Source organism: Staurois parvus, unplaced genomic scaffold (genome assembly GCF_062004578.1).
Source record: "Staurois parvus isolate SC_StPar_1 unplaced genomic scaffold, SC_StPar_1.0 ptg001335l, whole genome shotgun sequence".
NCBI lineage: Eukaryota > Metazoa > Chordata > Amphibia > Anura > Ranidae > Staurois > Staurois parvus.
The window spans coordinates 135,924-163,158 of NW_028319131.1; the positions used below are offsets into that span (position 1 = coordinate 135,924).

Sequence of the window (27,235 nt, forward strand, 5' to 3'; positions counted from 1 at the left end):
ACACTTCACATTCTTTTGCCAATAGGTGTCATTTGTTCCCATCTCAGAAATTTGGGAGGAATGAAAATATTCACACTTAAGTCCGCTCTCTGGGTCCATTGCCATTTTGAAATGTATTTTTAAAAATATTTTTATACATTTTATAATAAAAACGCTTTTCAAAATGCAATGTGTGTGTGTATATATATATATATATATATATATAAATATATTGAATATGGCCAAAATTGTAGCATTTCAATTGTATGTCAATACAATGCACCAATACAGTGACACCAATACAGTGATCAGTGCTAATAAAAAGCACTGACACTGTACTAATGGCACTGGGCAGGAAGGGGTTAACATGAGGGGTGATCAAAGGGTTAACTGTGTGCTGTGTGTGCTTCACTGTGAGCATGCTGCTATGCAGAGCCATACAAAGCAGTGTGCCGGAGCTGACAGGGATGAGATCTGTGTTGTTTACATACAGTTCTCTCCCTCCGTTGGAAATGCTCCCCGATCATCGGATGCCGGTGAGTAATCAGGGGCCAGTACCCGGCGACTGACAGCCGAGGCAGTGAATATACGTGATTTTGTGCACCCTTGCCGCCCTGTAGCAGTATATCTTCTATAGGGCAGCTGGAAGCGGCTAGTAAGTGGGATCGGCTTAATAAAGAAGGGGCGTTGTAACAATGGCGAGGAATGGCCTCCACCTTTCTGTTGTGTGTCTCTTTGTACCGCATGGAGGAGAAAAGCAGCATTGTCTGAGGATTGGAGAACAAAAATGGTGGAAAAGCATGGACAGTCTCAAGGTGACAAGACCATCTCCAGAGATCTTCATGTTCCTGTGTCCACTGTGCGCAACATTGCAAACACATGAGAATGCCAAAACATTTGTCATTGCAACAATTACTAGTAGAAAAAAAATTAAAATCCCGGTCTCTATCCCGCCATTTGTAGACGCTAAAACGTTCACGTAAACCAATTAATTTACACGTATTGGGATTTTTTTTATAGCATGTTGCAGAATACATTTTGGCCTAAATTTATGATGAAATTTGATTTGTTACATTTTTTTACTGGACATGTTTGATAGCAAAAAGTCCAAAATCTTGGTTTTTTTTCTCAAAATTGTCGCGTTTTTTATTTTTTGTGCTATAAAAAAAAAGACCACCAGTGATCAAATACCGCCGAAAGAAAGCTCCATACATGAGAAAAAAAGGACGTAAATTTCATTTGGGTGCAGCTTTGCATGACCGCGCAATTGTCAGTTAAAGTAACGCAGTGCCGTAACACGAAAAATGTCCTGGTCAGGAAAGGGGGGAAATCCTCAGGAGGGCGAGGGGTTAAAGAGAAGGGTTTTGAGGGATCATCTAAAGGTGGATAGATTCATGGTGGGGGTGTACCGGGGGTAACGGCTGAAGTGGTTACTGCACATGAGTATATGAATCTCTATCCAGGCAGGCGGGAGTTAACCTTTTTGCAAACTTCGCTCCGGCCAAGATCAGCAGGAGAGCGAACGCCGCTGGCGTGGGGCCAACATTCGTTCCAGGAATGGGAAGAGCGCCAAGCTAAGAACCACAAGCCGAAGTGCTTAGTGCAGAGCAAACAAGTTGGGGTGTCAGCGGAGGAGAAGGATGAGACTTATTAATGTTTGTACAACACCCTCCACACAAGGCAAACAAACTATTACTGAAGGAGCAGAGCCACCGACCAACCATCAATGGTGGTGACCACATTAAAGGGACCCGCCATCTGTCTCTGCATCCTGCAGAAGGCCTCTGACATGTGTCACTGCCTATGGAGGGGGGGGGGGGGTGAGGAGGACACTTTGATCTGAAGAAAAGTCCTTAATTGATACATGATTGTCCTTATGATGTCTGATAGAAGATCAGCTTCCTCTATTTGGTGTCTCATAGGATGATAGAGGCCTCCAGGAAAGTCCTGAGCAATGAGCACCAATGGAATGACAATCGGATGTTGCCTGAAAGAGGAAGACCATCCAGTCCTACAATTAAAGGAGATATCATATGACGTCCTCCCAGAACAAGAGAACCGCCTTACGCCCGTCATGTTACTATATGCGGGAGGTGGTTAAAGGAGATATTATTTTCCTGAAAGCTGAACTGCAACCTTGCCTTCAGTCCTCTCCTGGACATGCGTAAGCTACAGAGCCTCATCACGGCACCCCGATGTTCTGTAGTTCCTAACTCTCCAATTTTAAGAGCCCCCATAGTAGAGGCACATGTATTTAATGGATAGACCAAGGGCAGATGGACCTGAGGGAGCCCACCCCTCCTTAAAGGTACAGGAGCGCACTGGACACCCAGCATGTAGCACAATGGCAGCTAAGGTGTTTAGTGCGCCCCCTTGACCAACAATTCAACAGTACAAAAAATGGCCGCTGCCCCAGTCTATAACTGGCCTTCTGAACCAGTTCTTTGGCTTTTAGCAGGGTCCTTGGGTCTGCCCCACTGCACCTGTGAGAATAAAAGGGGACAGTGGGCTGGGTCCAGGGGTTTGTCGGAGTCAGAGTCCAAAGGTCCAAGATCTGTTGCTGTTGTTGACCTAGTCTTGGTCCGTTTTCCTGGTCTCGCCCGCCTACCTTCTTCCCCAAAGAGAGAAACAACTAGATAGGTGTCAGAAAGACACAGCTGGCCATCAAGATGTCAATCCTTCAAGACTTGAGGTTCACCCTGAAGATACCAGCTACTGGAGTATGCCTCTGTTACAAACTGCAACCGCATTTCATTTTTTTTTTTTTTTTGCAGTCCACATTTGTACAATTCAGTGAACTTTACATTTTAGGTTAACTGTATTGCAGAGCGCCACCCCCGGGTCATTATAGAGAAGGCAGATCCTCATAGTGTGGAATATTTCCATGTAGCACAGTGTAGGTCAGAGGTCAGGTTTACTGACTGCTGTGAAATGCCCCAATCATCTATAATTCCGTCTCCGGGGTCAGGTCACAGAGTTCACTACATCCTCCATGTGTGTTTATATTCACACGCCTGACCTGGCAGAGATCCGCCCTGCGTGACACAAATGGCACCAATTGGCATTTCCCCCAGACTGGCCAGGAAAGGGGCCAACTACAGGGGTGGCTGTTAAAATTTAAAAAAACCTTCATGGTGAATGTAACATGTGAGCGCTGAATGACATTTGCTAAATCCCTGTGGAACATAAATTGGTATTATTATTATATTTTGTTATTGTATAGTTACTGTTTTTATAGTTTTTTTATTTTATTATTATTATTTTTGTTACTGTATAATAACTATTATTATTATATTTTGTTATTATTGTATAATTACTGTTATTATTATTATTATAGGTTTGTTATTATTTTATTATTATATTTTGTTATTGTATCATTACTATTATTATAGGTTTGTTATATTTTGTTATTATTGTATAATTACTGTTATTATTATTGTTGTTATTATATGTTTGTTATTTTTTATTATTATATTTTTGTTTTTTATTTTGTCATTACTATTATTATTATTATTGTATTGTTCTTGTTATTTTATTATTACTATTATTATTTTATTGTTAAAATTCTCTTTTCACTTTATTTTTCACCTTGCTGCATCTCAGTGTTGCTGATCTCCTGCAGCCTCTTTGCAGCCCTTTCTTCCCACAAACACTCCAGCGATAGCTTTATGGTATTTCTCACAGCGGGTTTCCTTAACCACTTGCTGTCTGACTGCTGTTTATAAACGGAAGGACAGTGGCACTCCAGGGGCGGGTTGCTGTTCATAAACCATTTCTAGCTGTGCGCGCTCCCTAGGAGCGCGCAGCACCGCGACACGGTGCCCGCTGTGTCCCGGACACAGTGACACACTGATCGTCGGACAGGACCTCTGTGCGAGGTCCCGATCATGTGATCACTGATTGGCCAATCAGTGATCACATGCAAAGTAGTAAGCAAGATGTCACTTGTGACATCATTGCTTACTACGTGTGAAATCTGTGAATGATCACAGAGGTCACATGGTACAGGGCCATTCACAACAGCCTTGTACCATGTGACAAGCTGTGACCAATCACAGCTCACACAGTATTTCTCAATGGCTGCAGGAATGCAGACAGAGAGAAGGAGAAATTATTGCTTTTACATCCTATATGGGTGTAAAAGCAATCACTGTAAAAAAAAAAAAAATCTTCATCACCCCCCCACAAGTAGTACAGTGTCACCATGGTGACCCTACTGCTAGGGCGACAGTATGTAAAAAAAAAACAAAAACATAAATAATAATATAAAAAAATAAAGTAACAATGTAAAAAAAATGTTTAAAAATTATAATTTTTGGTTATAAACTAATTTGGCTTATTTTTTTTTTTACTAAAAATATAACGGAATACATTTTGGCCGAGATTTATGATGAAAGATTATTTATTTGCAAACTTTTATAAGAAAAACACTTTTTTTCAAAATTTTAAATAAAAATCCCAGCGGTGAATAAATACCACCAAAATAAAGCTTTATCTGTCTCAAAAAAATTCTAAAACATTCATATGGGTACAGTGTTGCATGACCGCGCAATTGTCATTCAAAGTGTGATAGCGCTGTAAGCTGAAAATTGGCCTGGACTGGAAGGGGGGGAAAGTGTCCGGACTGGAAGGGGGTGAAAGTGTCCGGACTGGAAGGGGGTGAAAGTGTCCGGACTGGAAGGGGGTGAAAGTGTCCGGACTGGAAGGGGGGAAAGTGTCCGGACTGGAAGGGGGGGGAAAGTGTCCGGACTGGAAGGGGGGGAAAGTGTCCGGACTGGAAGGGGGGAAAGTGTCCGGACTGGAAGGGGGGGAAAGTGTCCGGACTGGAAGGGGTTAAGGTGACAACAGCAGCGGTGTATTTAGGTGTTGTGCTGCTCTAGGCAACACAAAAATCAAAAGCTCTCTCTTCCCCCAGAGAGAGCCTGACGAGAGAGAGAGAAATATTCCCCTTCACAGCTCCGGACATCCCCAGGAACGAGAATCAGGCTCTGCATACACAGTCAAGCAGCCCGCAATCTCTCACGGATCCTACGTGGACCTCATGCCTCGTGTCTCTTCTTCTGTCCCTTCTTCTGCCGCCCCCCTGAAAAATGCCGCCTTAGGAAAACGTCTTGTTTGCCTTGTGGTGAATACGCACCTGGATAACAGTAGATCATGCCTTTGTAATGTGTGGTGAAAGCCATGTGACAGGGTGACAACGCATGAGAGTATTTGAGGGACGGGGACCGAGTGTTGTCACTCTATAATGGGAGGTGCCTAAGCAAGGATCTCTATTGCAGGATCATAAGGGAGGATTTTCACGAAAATTCAAAAATATTGAAAACAACTTTTGAAACGGCATTAATTCTGACCTCCGGACTGCTCTGCAGTCTTGCACAGATGTACCAGCTCCTCCCCTTCAGTCTTGCACAGGTGTAGAGGCTCCTCCTCCTCAGTCGTGCACAGGTGAACTGGCTCCTCCCCTTCAGTCTTGCACAGGTGTAGAGGCTCCTCCCCCTCAGTCGTGCACAGGTGAACTGGCTCCTCCCCTTCAGTCTTGCACAGGTGTACCGGCTCCTCCCCTTCTGTCTTGCACAGGTGTACCGGCTCCTCCCCTTCAGTCTTGCACAGTTGTACCTGCTCCTCCCCTTCAGTCTTGCACAGGTGTACTGGCTCCTCCCCTTCATTCCTGCACAGGTGTACCAGCTCCTCCCCTTCAGTCTTGCACAGGTGTACCGACTCCTCCCCCTCAGTCTTGCACAGGTGTACCGACTCCTCCCCCTCAGTCTTGCACAGGTGTACCGGCTCCTCCCCCTCAGTCTTGCACAGGTGTACCGGCTCCTCCCCTCAGTCTTGCACAGGTGTACCGGCTCCTCTAACGGACTGAAACAGCTTCCTCTGATTTCCCCGCACACTGGGAGCTTCTCACAATGTGCATTAGAAGCTGCAGCAAGTCAGATAGAGCTCCAACTCGTTTCTGGCTTGAGGACACCCAGCATCATCTAGCTGCTTTCTCTCCAGCCCTGTCCCGCCCCCTTTCATTCATTGGACTTCAGGCATTTTACTCATGGAGGCTCGGCACCACATGTGGGCGTTACCTAGGGCAATCTAGCAACTTCAGGAAGCTATATGCAGACTCTTCCACCAGCTATGATCTGCCTGTATTGCATAGAGAAGCACAGAGACGCAGTAACGGTATCAGTGGTTCTATGTATGTTATAAAATGAACTCAGCGCGGTGTTAATAATGTCATGCAGCCGGAACCAGAGAAGGCAAAATATAAGTGGAGTAAATGTCAGTTTTAAGTCGGCCACATGTGTGTATCCCAAAAGAAAGAGCACAAGAAGGATGGAAGTTCCTTTTTACTGCAGTCGTACCGCCCCCCTCCTCTGTGTGTTGTTATTGCAGGCAGGCCAGGGGCGGCTCAGGTCCCACAGAGAGGAGAGGGCAGCTGCCAGCGGAGAACGAGGAGCCAGGGATAGATGTCTGCCATGTCCCAGCATAACCTCCCGGGGCCCGTGAACAGAGGAGCCATTGACTCACATATACAGGTGGCAGCATTATGTAAGAGCCGCCCCGCAGTCCACGCTGCACCGTCCCTGTCCAGGAACATTCATCCCTGCAGGTGCTGTCATTGTCCTACATAAAGATCTGCAGGGGGCCACTTCATCCGAAAACTGAATCTGGGGGCCACTTCATCCAAAACTGAATCTGGGGGCCACTTCACCCAAAAACTGAATCTGAGAGCCACTTCATCCAAAAACTGAATCTGGGGGCCAATTCACCCACAAATGAATCTGAGAGCCACTTCACCCAAAAACTAAATCTGGGGGCCACTTCACCCAAAAACTAAATCTGGGGGCCACTGCATCGCAAAACTGAATCTGGGGGGCCACTTCATCCAAAAACTGAATCTGGGGGCCACTTCATCCAAAAACTGAATCTGGGGGCCACTTCACCCAAAAACTACATCTGGGGGCCACTGCATCGAAAAACTGAATCTGGGGGCCACTTCATCCAAAACTGAATCTGGGGGCCACTTCATCCAAAACTGAATCTGGGGGCCACTTCATCCAAAACTGAATCTGGGGGCCACTTCATCCAAAAACTAAATCTGGGGGCCAATTCATCCAAAAACTGAATCTGGGGGGCTACTTCATCCAAAAACTGAATCTGGGGGGCCACTTCATCCAAAAACTGAATCTGGGGGCCACTTCTTCCAAAACTGAATCTGGGGGCCACTTCATCCAAAAACTGAATCTGGGGGCCACTTCATCCAAAAACTGAATCTGGGGGGCTGCTTCATCCAAAAACTGAATCTGGGGGCCACTTCATCCAAAAACTGAATCTGGGGGGCCACTTCATCCAAAAACTGAATCTGGGGGCCACTTCATCCAAAAACTGAATCTGGGGGCCACTTCATCCAAAAACTGAATCTGGGGGCCACTTCACCCAAATCTGAATCTGAGAGCCACTTCATCCAAAAACTGAATCTGGGGGCCACTTCACCCAAAAACTGAATCTGGGGGCCACTTCACCCAAAAACTGAATCTGGGGGCCACTTCACCCAAATCTGAATCTGAGAGCCACTTCATCCAAAAACTAAATCTGGGGGCCAATTCACCCACAAATGAATCTGGGGGCCACTTCATCCAAAAACTAAATCTGGGTGAAATTTCACCCACAAATGAATCTGTGGCGACTTCACCCAAATCTGGGGGCCACTTCCCCCAAAACTGAACCTGGGGGCCACTTCACTTATATCTTAATCTGGGGGCCAGTTCACCCAAAAACTGAATCTGGGGGCCATTTCACCCACAAATGAATCTGGGGGCGCCTTCCCCCAAATCTGGGGGCCACTTCCCCAAAACTGAACCTGAGGGCCACTTCCCTTAAATCTGAATCTGGGGACCACTTGACCCAAAAACTGAATCTGGGGGCCACTTCACCCAAAAACTAAATCTGGGGACCACTTCACCCAAAACTGAATCTGTGGACCACTTCACTCAAAAACTAAATCAGGTGCCATTTCACCCACAAATGAATCTGGGGGCGACTTCCCCCAAATCTGGGGGCCGCTTCACCCAAAACTAAATCTGAGGGCCACTTCACCAAATCTGAATTTGGGTGTCACTTCACCCAAAACTGAATCTAGGAGCCACTTAACCCAAAAACGAAATCTAATGGCCACTTAACAGAAAAACTGAATCTGGGGGCCACTTCACCCAAAACTGAATCAGGTGCCACTTAACCCACAAATGAACCTGGGGGCCACTTCACCCAAAACTGTTAAATCTGTACCAGCAGTCTGAAGTGGGGAAGGGTCAGGAGTGCCTGCAGGGGCCCCGAGAAAAGGAGAATCTGGGCTGCTCTGTTGAAAACCACTACAGAACAGGTAAGTATAGACGTGTGTTATTTTTTTTATAAAAAAAAAACAAAAAACAAGCCTTTAGAGTCACTTTAATGCAGGGAGTGCAGGAAGGTACACATGGTCATGCCTGTAGATTCACTTTAGGTGGAGCATGCGGGCCAAGCTGTCCAGCTTTAAAACAAGAAATTTTGAATGAAATTCTAGTAGTGTATGGCCAGTCTATGGGTCTCCCGAAACATCCAATCAAAGTGTGAAGGGTGAGAGTACCACGAGACTAGAAGGGGTCCGGTACAAATCTTTATATGAAGTCAGTAGGTACAGCCAATGGTTTCTACAAATCCCCCGTCATTGGGTGGTATATTATGATGTTGGTGATTGGAGGAAATACTGGATGACAGGGACAGACATCATGAAACGCGTTGGTTGTACCTATCTGAATGGATACATTTTTGCTACATCACTTATAGACTTGCGGTGCTCTCGTCCTTCACACTTCTCTTTGGCAGTTTAGGAGGAACAAAGCAAATCCCCCAATATCTATGTCTGGATTAGCAGTGATTTACTGAAGCAAAACGCAGGAAAGCTTTGTCCAAGGAAGTTGAAAAAAAAATGAAGATGCTTTAAATCACTTCCATCTCCTATAGAAAGCCAATCATCAGAAATGTAAAAACCTCTTGGTGTGCATTCACTAATATACACGGCTCAAAAAAATGGAAGGAAGACTCTGAAAACCCATCAGATCCCAATGGGGAGGAATCTCCTGCTGGATCTCTATACTGACATGGACGGGGGATGGGTGAGGAACGTAAGGACGCCTCATAATTTGATGGAAATGAAAATGATCGACCTACAGAGGACTGAATTCAAAGACACCCCGAAAATCAAAGTGAAAAATGATGCAGCAGGCGAGTCCATTGTGCTGAAATGTCATTGCAGCAACTCAGAATGGTCCTCAGTAGTTTGTATGGCCCCCACGTGCTTGTATGCATGCCTGACAACGTCGGGGGAGGGTCCTAATGAGACCACGGATGGTGTCCTGGGGGATTTCCTCCCAGATCTGGACCAGGGACATCACTGAGCTCCTGGACAGTCTGAGGTGCAACCTGGTGGCGTCGGATGGACCGAAACATGACATCCCAGAGGTGTTCTATTGGATTAGGTCAGGTGCGCATGGGTGCCATTCAATGGGGGCCTCCAGGAACTGCCTGCATACTCTAACCACATGAGGCTGGGCATTGTGGTGTACCAGGAGGAACCCAGGACCCACTGCACCAATGTAGGGTCTGACAATGGGTCCAAGGATTTCATCCCGATACCTAATGGCAGTCAGGGTGCCATTGTCTAGCCTGTAGAGGTCTGTGCGTCCCTCCATGGATATGCCTCCCCAGACCATCACTGACCCACCACCACAACGTCATGCTGAACCATGTTACAGGCAGCAGAACGTTCTCCACGGCTTCTCCAGACCCTTTCACGTCTGTCACATGTGCTCAGGGTGAACCTGCTCTCATCTGTGAAAAGATGGACCTGCCAATTCTGGTGTTCAATGGCAAATGCCAATTGAGCTCCATGGTGCCGGGCAGTGAGCACAGGGCCCACTAGAGGACGTCGGGCCCTCAGGCTACCCTCATGAAGTCTGTTTCTGATTGTTTGGTCAGAGACATTCACACCAGTGGCCTGCTGGAGGTCATTTTGTAGGGCTCTGGCAGGGCTCATCCTGTTCCTCCTTGCACAAAGGAGCAGATACCGGTCCTGCTGATGGGTTAAGGACCTTCTACGGCCCTGTCCAGCTCTCCTAGAGGAACTGTCTGTCTCCTGGAATCTCCTCCATGCTCTTGAGAGTATGCTGGGAGACACAGCAAACCTTCTGCCAATGGCATGTATTGATGTGCCATCCTGGAGGAGTTGGACTGCCTGTGCAACCTCTGTAGGGTCCAGGTATGGCCTCATGCTACCAGCAGTGACACTGACCCTAGTCAAATGCAAAAGTAGTGAAAAACAGTCAGAAAAAGATGAGTAGGGAAAAAAATGTCAGTGGCCTCCACCTGTAAAACCATTCCTGTTTTGGGGGTTGTTTCATTGTTGCCCATCTAGTGCACCTGTTGTTAATTTAATTAACACCAAAGCAGCTGAAACTGCTGAACATCCCCCTCTGCGACTTACCTGACCAGATCCATATCCCAGGAGTGTCATTGACTTGATGCTAGACTCGGATTACAAAGTCTTCTTTTAGTTTTTTTGAGCAGTACGTGTATATATTTATATATTTAAAACAATTCTGTCTATGCTGAGTCACAGATGTGCGCAGTAATAGGACACAGATACCACAGATCCATTTCCAGGAAATGCAACATCTTGTGATACTTTTATAAACATTAAAACACCCTGAGATCTGAGGAACATCTGTCGGCGGGACTGGAGTCAGACCCCGTTACGTCCCCCGCAGGAATTTGCTCTTTATACAAAAAAATTGCAAAGTTGTTGTTCACTTATTATAAAATCATCGCTTATATAAAAGAGAGGCTGAAGCAGAACTCCCGGCCAACAGATAAGGACAGCGCTAATATTTGTATGTTATGGAGATGGGGCAAGGAGGAGCTGGCCTGAAGCCCCAACACACCGTTCCTGTGCTAAGGTGACAACACTGCTCCTCCGTAGATGCAGTACAGTGAGTGAGTGTTGTCACTCTAAGGCAGTAAGTGTGTTAGTGGTAGGATCACCAGGTGACAATAAAGAAAAAAAGCCTAAAAATGTAAAACTAATACAGTCACCTCGTCAAAGGATGTGTAAACTGTATCACTTTTTTTTTGTTCTTGAGGTTAATTCCACTTTAAGATGCCTTAAATGCATCCTTCCAGATCCTTCCAGAACCTGGCCTGGCTGAGTGACATCAGCCGACAGTGGACTTTAGCCTGCTGTTAGCTGCAGGGATGTAGATAAGGGAGGGGGGTCAGGGGGGTCTGAACCCCCCCAGAGGAGAGTTGCCAACCATCCCTTATAGCAGCCCTCAAAATTTCCACTCGCCCGCTCGCATTGGCAAGTGGAAATAAGGTGGGGGTGAGCAGTGCCAGGACTAGGGGTGTGTGGGAGGGGCAGGGGTGGGGGCATTGACAAGCAGCTGAAAGCTGCAGGAGGGAAAGGAGGAGAAGCGGCTTTCAGCTGCTTCATTGAAAGCCATACAGGAGATCACTGCTTGTCACTGCCCCCACTGGTCATCCCTGAATGTTCTATTTTCTTTCTGGGCCCCCCCAATGTGTGCTCCTCAGTACCCAGCCCCTCACCTCATCCTCTGTACCAATAGGAGAAGAGGGGAGAGAGGCTAGATCTGCTCTGCCTCCCCCTGTGCCCGCCCACACTCCAGTTCATACAACTTCAGAGGATGTGTGGGCGGGAAACTGAATACAGAGCAACCGACAGCTCTGTTGCCTCTGACTGAGCATGTGAGTCCGACCTCCCTTCCTTCCATCCCTCCCTCCCTCCCTTCCTTCCACCCCTCCCCCCTGCCTTCTTCCCTCCCTGCCTTCCTTCCACCCCTCCCCCCTGCCTTCCTCCCTCCCTTCCTTCCACCCCTCCCTCCCTTCCTTCCTCCCTGCCTTCCTTCCACCCCTCCCCCCTGCCTTCCTCCCTCACTTCCTTCCACCCCTCCCCCCTGCCTTCCTCCCTCACTTTCTTCCACCCCTCCCCCCTGCCTTCCTCCCTCCCTGCCTCCCTCCCTTCCTTCCTTCCTTCCACACTTCCTTTTTGCTTTTATCACACTGTGGCTATTCCTTACCAGCTGACAGTGTTCCCCATGCCCTTCCCTGACCATCCCTCTCCAGTCCCCCTGATTCCCATCTATTTTTCTCCCCTCCCCCTTCCCTCATGCTAACACAAATCCTCCCCACTTTTTTATTCCTATACAGACCAGAATCCGCTAGTTTCACTCCATTTCTTCTCTACCCATCCCCCCATCTCCTACCCACACCCCTTCTTTTTCCCCTCACGTCCGTGCTTCCCAGTCTCACCCCATCCCAAATTTTTTGCAGGGTTTAAGGAGGCGGACAATTGCTCAGTCATGCGACACTGTACCCATATGAGATTTCTATCCTTTTTTTCCCACACACATAGAGCTTGGTTTTGGTGGTTAATCACCACCATTTTATTTTTTGCTAAATAAAAAAAATACTAACCCCCCCCAACTTTTTTCATACATTTAGGTCAAACTGTTTTCTGCTACAGAAAATAACCCAAAGCAGTGTGCAGCGTTTACTTTGTAGGAAAGTTAGAGTCCATAAACTATGGTATATATACCCAATTGTCAGGACAGGAAAATTCCCCCCCCCCAAATGTCAGGACAGTACAGATCCCCCCAAATGTCAGGACGGTACAAATACCCCCCAAATGTCAGGACAGTACAGATATCCCCCAAATGTCAGGACAGTACAGATATCCCCCAAATGTCAGGACAGTACAGATATCCCCCAAATGTCAGGACAGTACAGATATCCCCCAAATGTCAGGACGGTACAGATATCCCCCAAATGTCAGAACAGTACAGATATCCCCCAAATGTCAGGACAGTAAAAATCCCCCCCAAATATCAGGATAGTAAAAATCCCCCCCAAATGTCAGGACAGTAAAAATCTCCCCCAAATGTCAGGATAGTACAAATATCCCCCCAAACTTCAAGACGGTGAAAATCCCCCCCCAAATGTCAGGACAGTACAGATATCCCCCAAATGTCAGCATGGGACAGATATCCCCCAAATGTCAGCATGGGACAGATATCCCCCAAATGTCAGGACGGTACAGATATCCCCCAAATGTCAGGACAGTACAGATATCCCCCAAATGTCAGGACAGTACAAATCCCCCCCAATGGCCTCTTTTTGGACAGTAGACAGTCTGAGGTAAGTAGTAAGAGGCATAGCAAGTTTTTTGAAGTTGTCATTTTTTTTTGTCACACATTTTTGGAAAATGAAGAATTGTTTTTTTTTTTTTTTTATGATTGCTTACAGTATACCAGTGGATTTCACTGTTATAAGCAACCATTTTTTACTGAATGACATTGATTTATTCAATGTTTACTATTATGGCTAGTTTTGATTGGCACTGTCTGTACCATGTGATTGCTGTTACCAATCACAGAAATCAGCACGATAGTACACAATGGATGGCATGAATAAATTGTGTATAATTGTCATGGGATTTGCTGTGGTTGGTCACAGTGATCACATGATATTGGCAGTGGCCAGTACACTGATTGGTCATCCGCTGTTTCTGGTGGATACAGCAGGTGACAGATCTCGCCACAGCGTGGCCCTTTCCAGGAGGACATCATATCACATCCACCCTGAATGGTGAATGTCCCGCCCGGCCATCGTTTGACTATAGGCCGAGCAGGAAGTGGTTAATGTTGTCACCTGTTTAACCCCTAAAAACCTCCACCATGGCCGCACAGTGAATGAGTCACATTTGATGGGTGCTACTGCCCACTCAGTGCAACAGCATTTATAGCTATTGCCCCCGTCAGCTGCCTTTAGAGCTCAAGGGAGAGAAGCTGGGGGGGGGGGGGTAAAAATGCAGCTCAACTGCGAGCTGAACCCCCCCAGAAAAAAATAATGATTTGGTTACTAGTTGGCTGAATCTGAGTCACAGAAGTGCAGAACGAAGGTCCCATTCACACTTGAGTGATTTGTAGCTTTAAGCTCCAAAATGCTTGAGAAGAAGAAATCAATTATTCTCAATGGAGATGGTTCACATCTCCTCTCCAAGTCACCTGAAGGTCAAACAAGTTCTGGAGCTTTTTTTTGTTGCACAAATCGGGCAGATTTGTGTGTTTTTCAGCCTTTTTATTTACATAGAAATGAAATGGAACGTGAGATTTGCGCATATTCGCGTCTTTTGTTGCACGTTTTTGTGAGTTTTTTTTACTCAAATAAAAAAGTTTACATTTTTTTTTTTAAACTGAAAGCTCACATAGTGTATGGCCAGGGTAAGACCGCCTTGTCCACGGGGTGACAACACTTCTCTGATTTCACTGCAGAAGGAACAGCGTTGTCACCCTATTACAGAAAGTGGAAAAGGATGATTAGGTAATGATATGATGTTACGGGGGGGGGGGGGGGGACAGTCTACACCATAATTCCACGTTAATGTAAACTGGAATATACAGTCTGACATTTTTGCTTCTTTGAGGACATGACTCTTACATAAGCTGTGTTGGGAGAGGCCACACTGGGAACTGTCAAGTTAAGCAGAAATTGGAATAACTCGGAGCAGAAATCCTGAGAATCCCAGCCAAGGAAGGAGACCAAATCACACACTAAGTTCCCCTCCCCCTCCCGTCTTATCCCGGCTCCATCTGAGCACACAGCGCTCACCCACAAACAAATGAGAAACAGACTTCGGTGTAACCAGAACCTCGCAGTCCATAATCCTCTATTGTTCAGGACATCTCGGCCACAGACATAAGATACTGAGATATTATATAAACGAGACTGTAAACGTACCTCATCCTTAATATATCGTAAGAAGAACCGCAAAAAACGAATGGGACTTTCCTGGTACAGAAAACGGAGAACCTCATATTACTGTAGAAAACATGTTCATTGAATCATATCTTCCAAAAATTTACCATAAAAAACAGTATTTAGCTAGTCAGCAGAATAAGTGACAGCATTATGTATTATGACCTCTAAGTCCTCCAGAGGGCGACGCGTTTCGCTTATTAGCTTCCTCAGGCCCCCGAAAGAGTTGGAGGCAAAGAAGTCCAATGACCGAGATGTCAACATGAGCGGTAATATAGGGCAGCAGCATCCACACAGCGGTCAAAATGGTCATGGATGAACATCCGCACATACGGTCACCTCCCCTCCGATGGTGGACCTTTCCTACTTCTACCTTTGTGTTGGGATAACCAGGGCATACTTTTGTGGGGTACGAGGGGAGTTGACCGTGCGGATGTTCATCCATGACCATTTTGCCCACTGTGTGGATGATGCTGCCCTATATTACCACTCATGTTAACATCTCAGGCATTGGATTTCTTTGCCTCCGAGATACCACTCTTTCTTGGTTCTCATCCTACCTATCCCGACGCTCCTTCAGTGTCACCTACAATGGTGCCACCTCCCCCTCCCTCCCCCTCTCTGTTGGGGTCCCCCAAGGCTCTGTCCTTGGACCCCTTCTCTTCTCCATCTACACCTCCTCCCTGGGCACACTCATACACTCCCACGGCTTCAACTACCACCTCTACGCTGACGACACCCAAATCTACCTCTCCATCCCTCTCCTCACCCCCACTATCTCCGCCCGCATCACTCACCTCCTAAATGACATCTCAGACTGGATGTCGCTACATTTCCTCAAGCTCAACCTCTCCAAAACCGAGCTCCTCGTCTTTCCCCCTGCACACACTCCCCCCCCATCCTATCCATCATCACCAACAACTCCACTATCATTCCCGCCCCGCAAGCCAAAGTCCTTGGCGTCATTCTTGACTCGAACCTCTCCTTCCAACCGCATGTCAAATCACTCACAAACACATGCAGGCTCCATCTCCGCAACATTGCCAAGATACGCTCCTTCCTCACCCTTGACACCACCAAACTTCTAGTACACTCCATCATCATCTCACGCCTTGACTACTGCAATTCTCTTCTCACCGGCCTACCCCAGTGCAGGCTCTCCCCGCTCCAGACCATCCTGAACTCAGCGGCTAGACTCATCCACCTCACCACCCGCTCCACCTCTGCCACCCCCCTCTGCCTCTCCCTCCACTGGCTCCCGATTGCCCAACGCATCAAATTTAAACTCCTAACTCTGACCTACAAAGCCATTCACAACACTGCCCCTAACTACCTCACCAACCTGATCCCCAAGTACCGCCCTACCCGTACCCTTCGCTCCTCACTGGACCTCCTTCTATCCTGCTCCCTTGTCTCCTCCTCCCATGCACGACTGCAGGACTTCTCCAGGTCCTCCCCCATCCTCTGGAACTCACTGCCCCAATCCATCAGACTGTCGCCTTCCCTCTTCACATTCAGGCACTCCCTCAAATCCCATCTCTTCAGGGAAGCCTACCCCACCCTCACCTAACGGCCATCCTCCCTCATTCCTCCCACCCCTCAGCCACTTCCTACTGTACCTTTACCCCCTCCCTCCTAGATTGTAAGCTCGAAAGAGTAGGGCCCTCTTACCCCTCGTACGTTGTTTGTTATTGTTGTACTGTGCCATGTATTGTCCCCCCCCCCCCTATTGTACAGCGCTGATCAAACCCTTTGGCGCTATATAAACTCGATGTAATAATAATGCTGCAATCTACTGGGTTGACTAGCTGAATACTGTTTTTATGGTATATTTTTCAATAAACATGTTTTATTCAGTAATATGAGGTTGTCCGTTTTCTGTACCAGTAAAGTCCCATTAGTTTTTTGTGGTTCTTCATAAGACACTGAGATAGAAATTCAAAAATGTATTCTTTATCCGCACCATAAATTTTCGAACATCTAATCTAAGGTGGAAGCTCTCATGTTGCTTTTCTCTTAGAGGGTCGCTCCATCAAAAGACAAATTTTTTGATTTTCTTTACAAGTAGGGCTTGGTGGGCTAAGTCAGTAAGTACGCGTGTCGGCATCAATCCGATTGTGAAAACGTTACGGGAAACGTAGACAAGAATCGAAAGCAATTATTTAGTTGATCCGTACATCATGCGACTGGTTTGAAAATGATCAGAATGCGGCAACCTGTCCAATCATTTTTCTTATCTGATTCTGCAAAACCAGTCTATAAAGCCTATTGGTAGTGAAATCCAATTGATAATCGCCAGGGGCGGACTGACAACTCATGGGGCCCCCGGGCAATAGGGGATCATGGGGCCCCTGTGTCCTTGCCCAAACTCAAAAAAGCCTATGAAAAAGGTACCAGGGGCATCTCATGGCGCCCCCTACTGACCCCGGGCCCTCGGACAGTGCCCGAGTTTCCAAATGGTCAGTCCGCCCCTGTTAATCGCTAGACTTCATTAGAATATCGATGTAATGATTTGCCGGCATACGTAGGGCCAACATAAACCACATGGGTTTTATCTTCTTACCGCATCCTCGGTCCCGTTCTTGCAGGTCTTCCATGTATGAGTGTCATTGCTGACCTGGACCTTGTACGATGTCACCCAGTCATCCCTGGAAAGGAAAACCCACAGCACATACTGTATGACCCAATGTCATTTTAAAATACATTGAACACGACTGCTGGATTCATCATTCCCCCTCCATCCCCGCGAATCCCAATAAATACACTGACCATGATTTATGGATTTGAAATGGCCACAGTAGTACTTTAACAATAGAACAATTAAAAAATCATAAATTACTTGCTTTAGGGGTTGTGTGATGGTTGGAACTTACTTTCATATTTGGTGGTCTTGTCCGGTTGCCCGAAAACCTTCTGGACCGGAATTTTCATATGCTATCCCTGTTATTTGCTAAACCACTACCACCAGGCCCGATTGTAGCCCTCTTAAATCTTCATCCCTCCTCTATCTCTAAATCCCAATTTAAGCTTCTTCTACAAATCACCACAGCAGCTAAGCAGATCATGGCCAAAGCATGGAAGTCCCCATCTCTGAGTATTCTTGCAGTTCAGCATAAAGTTACCCAAGGAATGATCCATGCCAATGTGGAAGTTACCATCCTAGAGTCAGTCCCCAAGTTCCTGTCGATATGGACCCCATGGGAGGACCGGTTCCTTCAACCGAACTTTGATGATACGCTGCTTCTCCCTTAGTGCTATCTTGCCTTTCCCTGTGACGGCACTACCATCTACATTTAAATGATACATTGGTTTGGTCCCGAGAATACCCTTTCTCTCCCAGAAGTCACACATCTCTCCACCTCCTTCTCAGTATCTTCCTCTGGTCTTTCCTATCCTCCTCCCCTCCTCTCTCTCTTTTACTTTGGCCCTTTTCCCATGGCCATACGGGGAACCCTCATGTAGTGTTAGGAAATATCGCTCTCCTCCCAGAGCTTGACTATGTCTCATCTTCCTTCAACTGTTCTGGAGAGTTCCTCATTAAATGTTCATCATACTGCAATCCCTTTCTGTTGTAGGGCAACCTGCTCTTCAGGGGCGGACTGACCATTTGGAAACTCGGGCACTGCCCGAGGGCCCGGGGTCAGTAGGGGGCCCCATCAGATGCCCCTGGTACCTTTTTCATAGGTTTTTTTGAGCTTGGGCAAGGACACAGGGGCCCCATGTTCCCCTATTGCCCGGGGGCCCCATAAGTTGTCAGTCCGTCCCTGCTGCTCTCCCTTATCTCCCCCCTTTTTTTTAATTGTTTTGTAAAAATAATAAATAACCAGAAATAAATAACTGTAGCGCTAAGGGCTTCGAGGGCTGCTAAGTTTTAGGGTCCCCCCTTAATTCCGCAGAGCCAGGCAACACACATTTTCCAAACACTCTCATCTGAAGTCAGTAAAACAGTCTTTGAGCTTGGTTTTGCTGTTTTTATTAGGGGTTAACAACATGGATGGGGTATAGGCGTATATGGGATGCCCAAGGAACTGTACAGCTTTGAGGTCGACCCTCTCAGCAAAAATGGACAGAATTCAGCAATCAATATCTGTAAGGAGCACTTGGTCCCCTTTGGTGGACCTCCTTAGATCCCAGATGAAAATCTCATCCACCAGCTGTTCTGAGATCTAAAATGAAGTAGGCCCAGGGAGAACTAGTTGGGTATTGCACCTGACTGCCCTCTCCCTTCTTTGGCCCAGGGGGTATAGGAGTACTCACACTGTCCTGTTCCTGTAGCTTTAAAGGTTGAAACTGCTTTCAGGCCTTATGCTGGGCTGGCTTCTTCCATGCTGACAGGCTGCCTTTCCCAGTAGACTATAGAACAGTGGAGATCCTTCTGTCCAACTTCAGCCTGTAGGTCGGTGCCCCTCCTCTTGAGCCCCCTCCCAGGCTCCACACACCAGCACCTTCCTTCACTCCATCTTCCACCCAACTCCCCTGCTGTGCAGTCTCTCCCATAGTTAAGGGTTGCCCTAGCCACCATGTTTGGACTCCTGCCTGGGGATTGGGCAGGTTCCCTCAAACATGTAAATCCAGGCCTCTTCCACCCCTTTTCTGGAAAATACCAGAGCCTTCTAGAAAGGTGGGAGGGGTCCAGAAGCTTGGACCTGTAGCACATCCCAGCCTGACCGGAGGTAACCCCACTGCCTCACTTCCAGGCTGACTAATACCAGGCTTCTAGCAAGCCTCTGGCTGACAAACAAAAATCCTCAATCTAACCTGGAGGGTGATGCATAACATTAAAACTTTTGGATTCTAAGAAGGGGTCTTTGGTGTCCACTAGCCAAAAGGATTGACTATGGACCAAGCATATTCCCAACTGAAACCCACCATCACAAGAACAGCTTCAGATTGACTATTTTCTACCTTTACATGGCTTGGGCGCAATAAAGACAACCAAAAGTGAAAGCAGCATACCACCAGAGGGGGACCACATTTGGTAACCCTCCCACTTCAAAGACCCTCTACCTGCCAAGATATCCAATTCTTATAACCTGACCCAGTTGGTGCACAAAAAATGGGCTGGTTGGGGCAACGTTCTCCTTTCCATGATTCCAAAATAGTCTCCTAGACAATCTCCCACAGCTCCTTCCCCTGGAGCTCCTCCAAACTGCTTGACAGTCAACCTCCAGTTAGGTTTAAAATCTTGGACCTACACTGCCCTCTTATGTCAGCCATTCTACACTGCAGAGCCAGATCTAGCCTGTCTGATGTGGGGGTTCAGTAAAAAAATGTCAGGGGGCAGAGGATGGGAGATCAGCACGGCAGTGTACAAGGGGTCAGCAGGGCAAAGAAATGGTCTGCATTATGTAGGGCAGTGTACGAAGGCCATTAGGTTGTAGGGCAGTGTACAGGAGACAACAGAGCTGAGAACAAGGGTCACTGCTGGCAGGGTAGAGGACAGAGGTCACTGCTGGTAGGGCAGAGGACAGGGGTCACTGCTGGTAGGGCAGAGGACAGGGGTCACTGCTGACGGGGAAGAGGACAGGGGTCACTGCTGATGGGGAAGAGGACAGGGGTCACTACTGGCGGGGAAGAGGACAGGGGTCACTGCTGGCGGGGAAGAGGATAGGGGTCACTGCTGGTGGGGAAGAGCATAGGAATCACTGCTGGCGGGGAAGAGGATAGGGGTCACTGCTGGTGGGGAAGAGGATAGGGGTCACTGCTGGCGGGGAAGAGGACAGGGGTCACTGCTGGCGGGGAAGAGGACAGGGGTGACTGCTGGCGGGGCAGAGGACAGGGGTCACTGCTGGCGGGGCAGAGGACAGGGGTCACTGCTGGCAGGGCAGAGGACAGGGGTCTCTGCTGACGGGGAAGAGGACAGGGGTCACTGCTGGCAGGGTAGGGGACATGGGTCACTGATGGCAGGGCAGGGGTCACTGCTGGCAGGACAGAGGACAGGGGTCACTGCTGGAAGGGTAGAGGACAGGGGTCACTGCTGGCAGGGCAGAGGACAGAGGTCACTGCTGGCAGGGCAGAGGACAGGGGTCACTGCTGGCAGGGCAGAGGACAGGGGTCACTGCTGGCAGGGCAGAGGACAGGGGTCACTGCTGGCAGGCCAGGGGACAGGGGTCACTGCTGGCAGGGCAGGGGACAGGAGTCACTGCTGGCAGGGCAGGGGACAGGGGTCACTGCTTGCATGGTGGAGGACAGACGTCACTGCTGGCAGGCCAAGGGACAGGGGTCACTTCTGGCAGGGCAGAGGACAGGGGTCACTGCTGGCAGGGCAGGGGACAGGGGTCACTGCTGGCAGGGCAGGGGACAGGGGTCACTGCTGGCAGGGCAGGGGACAGGGGTCACTGCTGGCAGGGGAGAGGACAGGGGTCACTGTTGGCAGGGCAGAGGACAGAGGTCACTGCTACATTTACAAAGCTGCAAGAAGAGGGCAGCTGTTTGCAGTATGGCTCAGCGGGCATAGTGTTTGGGGTGGAGGGGTGGCGGTTGGTTTCGGGGAGGGCACAACTAAAATCTGGGAGGCATAGTTCACCACAGCACCCCCTAGATCTGACCATGCTCAACTGGGGTTTGTGGAACTCTAGGGTTCCTCCAGAGGTTGCTCTGAGTTCTTTGAGCTGTAACTGACCGACCACCCATCTGCTGGCGCCTGTATAATTCTAGGGCCAGCGTCAGTCGGCAGAACCAGCGTAATGGTACCAATAATCTCTATCGCTGTCAGGGTAGCATTCTGACCAACACTGTAAAGGAGGATTGCTGACTACCAATGTGAGGGGCATTTTTCCATTGTACCCTCATGAATCTGTTTTAGCAGGGGTTCCCTGAAGATCAGTGTAGAGGTTCTCCAGGGTTAGAAGGCTGAGGCGTGTCTTACATTTTAACTTCTTCGGACTATTCCACTCCCCCAATCATATAGCCCCTCCATTCATGGTCTGTATTTGTTCAGTTTTGCTGGAAAATCATGCCCATTTTTTTTCTCAAACATTCTGCTATGGGTTACTTTTGTGCCCATGTGAGAAAAAAAAGTTGAAAAAAGTACAAACTAGTAAAAAAAAAAAAAAAGCAAACAGGTAATAAATAAAACTGAAAAAAATCGCACAAATCTGGTTCCCTGTCTAGTTGTCTTCCATAGAAAATAGCAGCTTAGGTTCAGGATGGCGTTTACTTTTTACTAACATCTCAGACTTTTCGCCATTAATTGTTCATTTTTACCATTAAAAATGACCCTTTATAAATAATCAGCATTACTGAAAATGAGATTCTCCTTTCCACCACCACCAAACAAATGGCGATACGTCAGTCTAGACCAGGGGTGGGCAAACTTTTTGACTTGAGGGCCGCAATGGGTTCATGTATTGGACCCGGGGGCCGGACCAAGAGTAGATGAATGATGTGTATGTGTCATCCATAGTAAGTATAGTAATATTCCCCCATAGTAAGCATAGTAATTAATCCCCCATATAGTAATTATTCCTCCATATAGTAATTCATCCCCCATAGTAATTCATCCCCCATAGTAATTCATCCCCCATAGTAATTCATCCCCCATATAGTAATTCATCCCCCATAGTAATTAATCCCCCATATAGTAATTCATCCCCCATATAGTAATTCATCCCCCATATAGTAATTCATCCCCCATAGTAATTCATCCCCCATATAGTAATTCATCCCCCATAGTAATTCATCCCCATAGTAATTCATCCCCCATAGTAATTCATCCCCCATAGTAATTCATCCCCCATATAGTAATTCACCCCCCATATAGTAATTCATCCCCCCTATAGTAATTCATCCCCCCTATAGTAATTCATCCCCCATATAGTAATTCATCCCCCATAGTAATTCATCCCCCATAGTAATTCATCCCCCATAGTAATTCATCCCCCATATAGTAATTCATCCCCCATAGTAATTCATCCCCCATAGTAATTCATCCCCCATAGTAATTCATCCCCCATATAGTAATTCATCCCCCATATAGTAATTCACCCCCCATATAGTAATTCATCCCCCATAGTAATTCATCCCCCATAGTAATTCATCCCCCCTATAGTAATTCATTCCCCATATTAAGTCCCCAAGTCCCCCCTGTGTCAATTCACTTACCTTTGCTCCGCGCGTTCCTCTCGCCGTGTTCCCCTCGCCGTGTTCCCGCGCCGTTCAGGTGTAGCATGAAAATCTGTCTCCTATGAGGATCTGTCCCCCTCGACGTATCTGCGCATGTGCCAGTTTCAGGCATTAGCAGCCGATCGGCTATCTCCGGCACATGCGCAGATACGTCGAGGGGGACAGATCCTCATAGGAGACCGATTTTCATGCTACACGGCCGACTGTGAGAGGAGCCTAGTGGGAGCCTAGCTCCGCGGGCCGGATTAAAAGGTCCGCCGGGCCGTATACGGCCCGCGGGACGTAGTTTGCCCATTGCTGGTCTAGACCTTTTATAAATAGACCCCTATATAATATAGGTCTAAGGGCTTTGCAATAATTCAGTCAATATTTCAACACCATTTGCTGTTTTCACATCTCTACCTCAAAGATTTGACAGCAATCTGAACTTTCAACCAATGAAATTGAAGGATTATCACATGTGCAGACTTCCTGACACCAAGGATGGGATTATGTAACTAGAATAAGGTGGTTCCACAACTTTCACACTTTCCATCCTGTTCCTAGACAATCAACATCTGCCTTGACACATTCCATGTTGATTGGATTAAGGTGTGGGTCCTCCACACAGGTAGCACAGAGAAAATGGCAGCAATGGTGGATTCAGATATATGCGTATGTGCAGCACTCTCCGAGCTAGCTAGGGGGAGCTAGAGTCCTGATTGTTAGTAAGGATGGCTGAGTAGCAGCCTGGGTGTAATATCCAGGAGGTAAAATTGTGGTCAGGAGCTGAGAGGCTCTGCAGGCCAGCCACTGTGGAATTTCTCCCTGCTATAGAGCTTTGGAGGAAGGCCTAGAGGCAGTGGGTAGATCTAAGGAGTGGCTGGTTTGCACTCTTTAGGGATCCTTGCCAATCCCCAAGAGGAGGTTTGGCAAGGGGCCAGGATACCCCTAAAAGTGAGGGAGCATGCTCAGTTGCAAGAGAGTTCAGGTAGAAGATAGTGAGGAAGATGTGAAGCTGAAGGCAGGAGGCTGTGAGGAGGCCCAGTGGGATAGGACCTACCTTCAGGCCTTGAGCTGGAAAGTAAGAAAGCTCACAGCTTCACTGGCTCTCAGAGCAAGGACCACCTGTATGACAGGGAAGGAACGGCCCAGCTGATAGGCCTGGCAGCAGCCACCAACTCACCAGAGGTACAGGAGAGGATCTGAGTGAGTACACCTACACCCCCTGGGTGAATAGGGGGAAGGAGCACTCTGGTAGGAAACCAGATTCGCTACCTACTTGGGGCTGTCCAGCACTTAAAGTGACAGGAACCAGATCCTCTGTTCAGGGATTCCTCCAGATTGCTGGGTGGAGAAGAGGAGTTCATCTGGGGTGGTACATTGTTGCAGTGAAGGCTTGTGAATAGTCCCAGGAAGCTGTCCTCAGTTTATCAGTTCCCCTGGGCATCCTGTACACTCCAAACCCTATTCTAGTTCCAATCCCCTAAATAAAACAACTAAAAAAAACTAAAGCTCTAGGACTGATTTCTGACTCTGGATGCAAGTCTTTGTGAAGATGTGTGATGCCTGGCAGTGAAGGAATATAGGGGTACCCAAGTCTTCTAGCGACTCCTAAGGGGGTAGTGCAACATATACATGGCCATTATGGCAAGAGCCCACCCCACCCCCACCCAGCAACCTTTACTTCCACTTTCAAAATAACAAATAAAAAAGAATCATTATATGCACAAATATGGAGGGGTCCTGGGGCAGGCGGTCACATTAGTATATGGCTCCAGAACGGCTCTCCAGAAGGTACTCTGAGGGTTCAGGGTGTTGGAGGTGCCTGGTATACTCACGTCCATATGGAGTTCTTGCCCTGTGTGATGACTCCAGTAAAGTTGGTTAGCCTCCTGGCATCCACTTCCAACCACTGCTTCTTGTTCTTCTCCCCAGCGCACCATGCACCATCAAAGAAGTCATCATCATAGATCCCGGACTGATGGAGAAAGGAGAAATATAAGGTGTAAGAAAGTTATGCTTCCGAACTGGAGGATTCCTGCAAATGAGGAGAGGAGTACACATTCAACATCCCAATGTGACCCCATCTTTTCACCGATGAGTCTGCACTTCACTAGCTCTCCTCTCCTGAAATACTCTGCTCTGCTGGAGGACTCTGCTCTTTTCTCTGTAACTCTCCTCTCCTGAAATACTCTGCGCTGCTGGAGGACTCCGCTCCTTCCTCTATAACTCTCCTCTCCTGAAATACTCTGCTCTGCTGGAGGACTCCTCTCCTTCCTCTATAACTCCTCTCCTGAAATACTCTGCACTGCTGGAGGACTCCGCTCCTTCCTCTATAACTCTCCTCTCCTGAAATACTCTGCTCTGCTGGAGGACTCCTCTCCTTCCTCTATAACTCCTCTCCTGAAATACTCTGCTCTGCTGGAGGACTCCGCTCCTTCCTCTATAACTCCTCTCCTGAAATACTCTGCACTGCTGGAGGACTCCGCTCCTTCCTCTATAACTCTCCTCTCCTGAAATACTCTGCTCTGCTGGAGGACTCCGCTCCTTCCTCTATAACTCTCCTCTCCTGAAATACTCTGCACTGCTGGAGGACTCCGCTCCTTCCTCTATAACTCTCCTCTCCTGAAATACTCTGCTCTGCTGGAGGACTCCTCTCCTTCCTCTATAACTCCTCTCCTGAAATACTCTGCACTGCTGGAGGACTCCGCTCCTTCCTCTATAACTCTCCTCTCCTGAAATACTCTGCACTGCTGGAGGACTCCGCTCCTTCCTCTATAACTCCTCTCCTGAAATACTCTGCACTGCTGGAGGACTCCGCTCCTTCCTCTAGAACTCTCCTCTCCTGAAATGTTCTCCTGTTGGAGGACTCCGCTCCTTCCTCTATAACTCTCCTCTCCTGAAATACTCTGCACTGCTGGAGGACTCCGCTCCTTCCTCTATAACTCTCCTCTCCTGAAATACTCTGCACTGCTGGAGGACTCCTCTCCTTCCTCTATAACTCTCCTCTCCTGAAATACTCTGCACTGCTGGAGGACTCCGCTCCTTCCTCTATAACTCCTCTCCTGAAATACTCTGCACTGTTGGAGGACTCCTCTCCTTCCTCTATAACTCCTCTCCTGAAATACTCTGCACTGCTGGAGGACTCCGCTCCTTCCTCTATAACTCTCCTCTCCTGAAATACTCTGCACTGCTGGAGGACTCCGCTCCTTCCTCTATAACTCTCCTCTCCTGAAATACTCTGCTCTGCTGGAGGACTCCGCTCCTTCCTCTATAACTCTCCTCTCCTGAAATACTCTGCTCTGCTGGAGGACTCCGCTCCTTCCTCTATAACTCTCCTCTCCTGAAATACTCTGCTCTGCTGGAGGACTCCGCTCCTTCCTCTATAAATCTCCTATCCTGAAATACTCTGCACTGCTGGAGGACTCCGCTCCTTCCTCTATAACTCTCCTCTCCTGAAATACTCTGCACTGCTGGAGGACTCCGCTCCTTCCTCTATAACTCCTCTCCTGAAATACTCTGCACTGCTGGAGGACTCCGCTCCTTCCTCTAGAACTCTCCTCTCCTGAAATGTTCTCCTGTTGGAGGACTCCGCTCCTTCCTCTATAACTCTCCTCTCCTGAAATACTCTGCACTGCTGGAGGACTCCGCTCCTTCCTCTATAACTCTCCTCTCCTGAAATACTCTGCGCTGCTGGAGGACTCCGCTCCTTCCTCTATAACTCCTCTCCTGAAATACTCTGCTCTGCTGGAGGACTCCGCTCCTTCCTCTATCACTCTTCTCTCCTGAAATACTCTGCACTGCTGGAGGACTCCGCTCCTTCCTCTATAACTCCTCTCCTGAAATACTCTGCACTGCTGGAGGACTCCGCTCCTTCCTCTATAACTCCTCTCCTGAAATACTCTGCACTGCTGGAGGACTCCGCTCCTTCCTCTATAACTCTCCTCTCCTGAAATACTCTGCGCTGCTGGAGGACTCCGCTCCTTCCTCTATAACTCTCCTCTCCTGAAATACTCTGCACTGTTGGAGGACTCCGCTCCTTCCTCTATAACTCTCCTCTCCTGAAATACTCTGCACTGTTGGAGGACTCCGCTCCTTCCTCTATAACTCCTCTCCTGAAATACTCTGCACTGCTGGAGGACTCCGCTCCTTCCTCTATAACTCTCCTCTCCTGAAATACTCTGCGCTGCTGGAGGACTCCGCTCCTTCCTCTATAACTCTCCTCTCCTGAAATACTCTGCACTGTTGGAGGACTCCGCTCCTTCCTCTATAACTCTCCTCTCCTGAAATA

At 47.9% G+C, this 27,235-nt stretch overlaps 1 protein-coding gene across 2 annotated transcripts in view; it reads right to left on the bottom strand.

The window, feature by feature from the left end:
- LOC149436815 (inactive carboxypeptidase-like protein X2) overlaps positions 1-27,235 on the bottom strand; it is a 121,320-nt gene that overhangs the window by 53,821 nt on the left and 40,264 nt on the right. For both annotated transcript variants that reach the window (XM_089661416.1, XM_089661415.1), the window contains 2 exons: positions 24,783-24,922; positions 17,402-17,486 (listed from right to left, as the gene is read on the bottom strand). In XM_089661416.1, the coding sequence (XP_089517542.1) occupies positions 17,402-17,486; positions 24,783-24,922 (225 nt within the window). The remainder of the gene's footprint in view (positions 1-17,401; positions 17,487-24,782; positions 24,923-27,235) is intronic.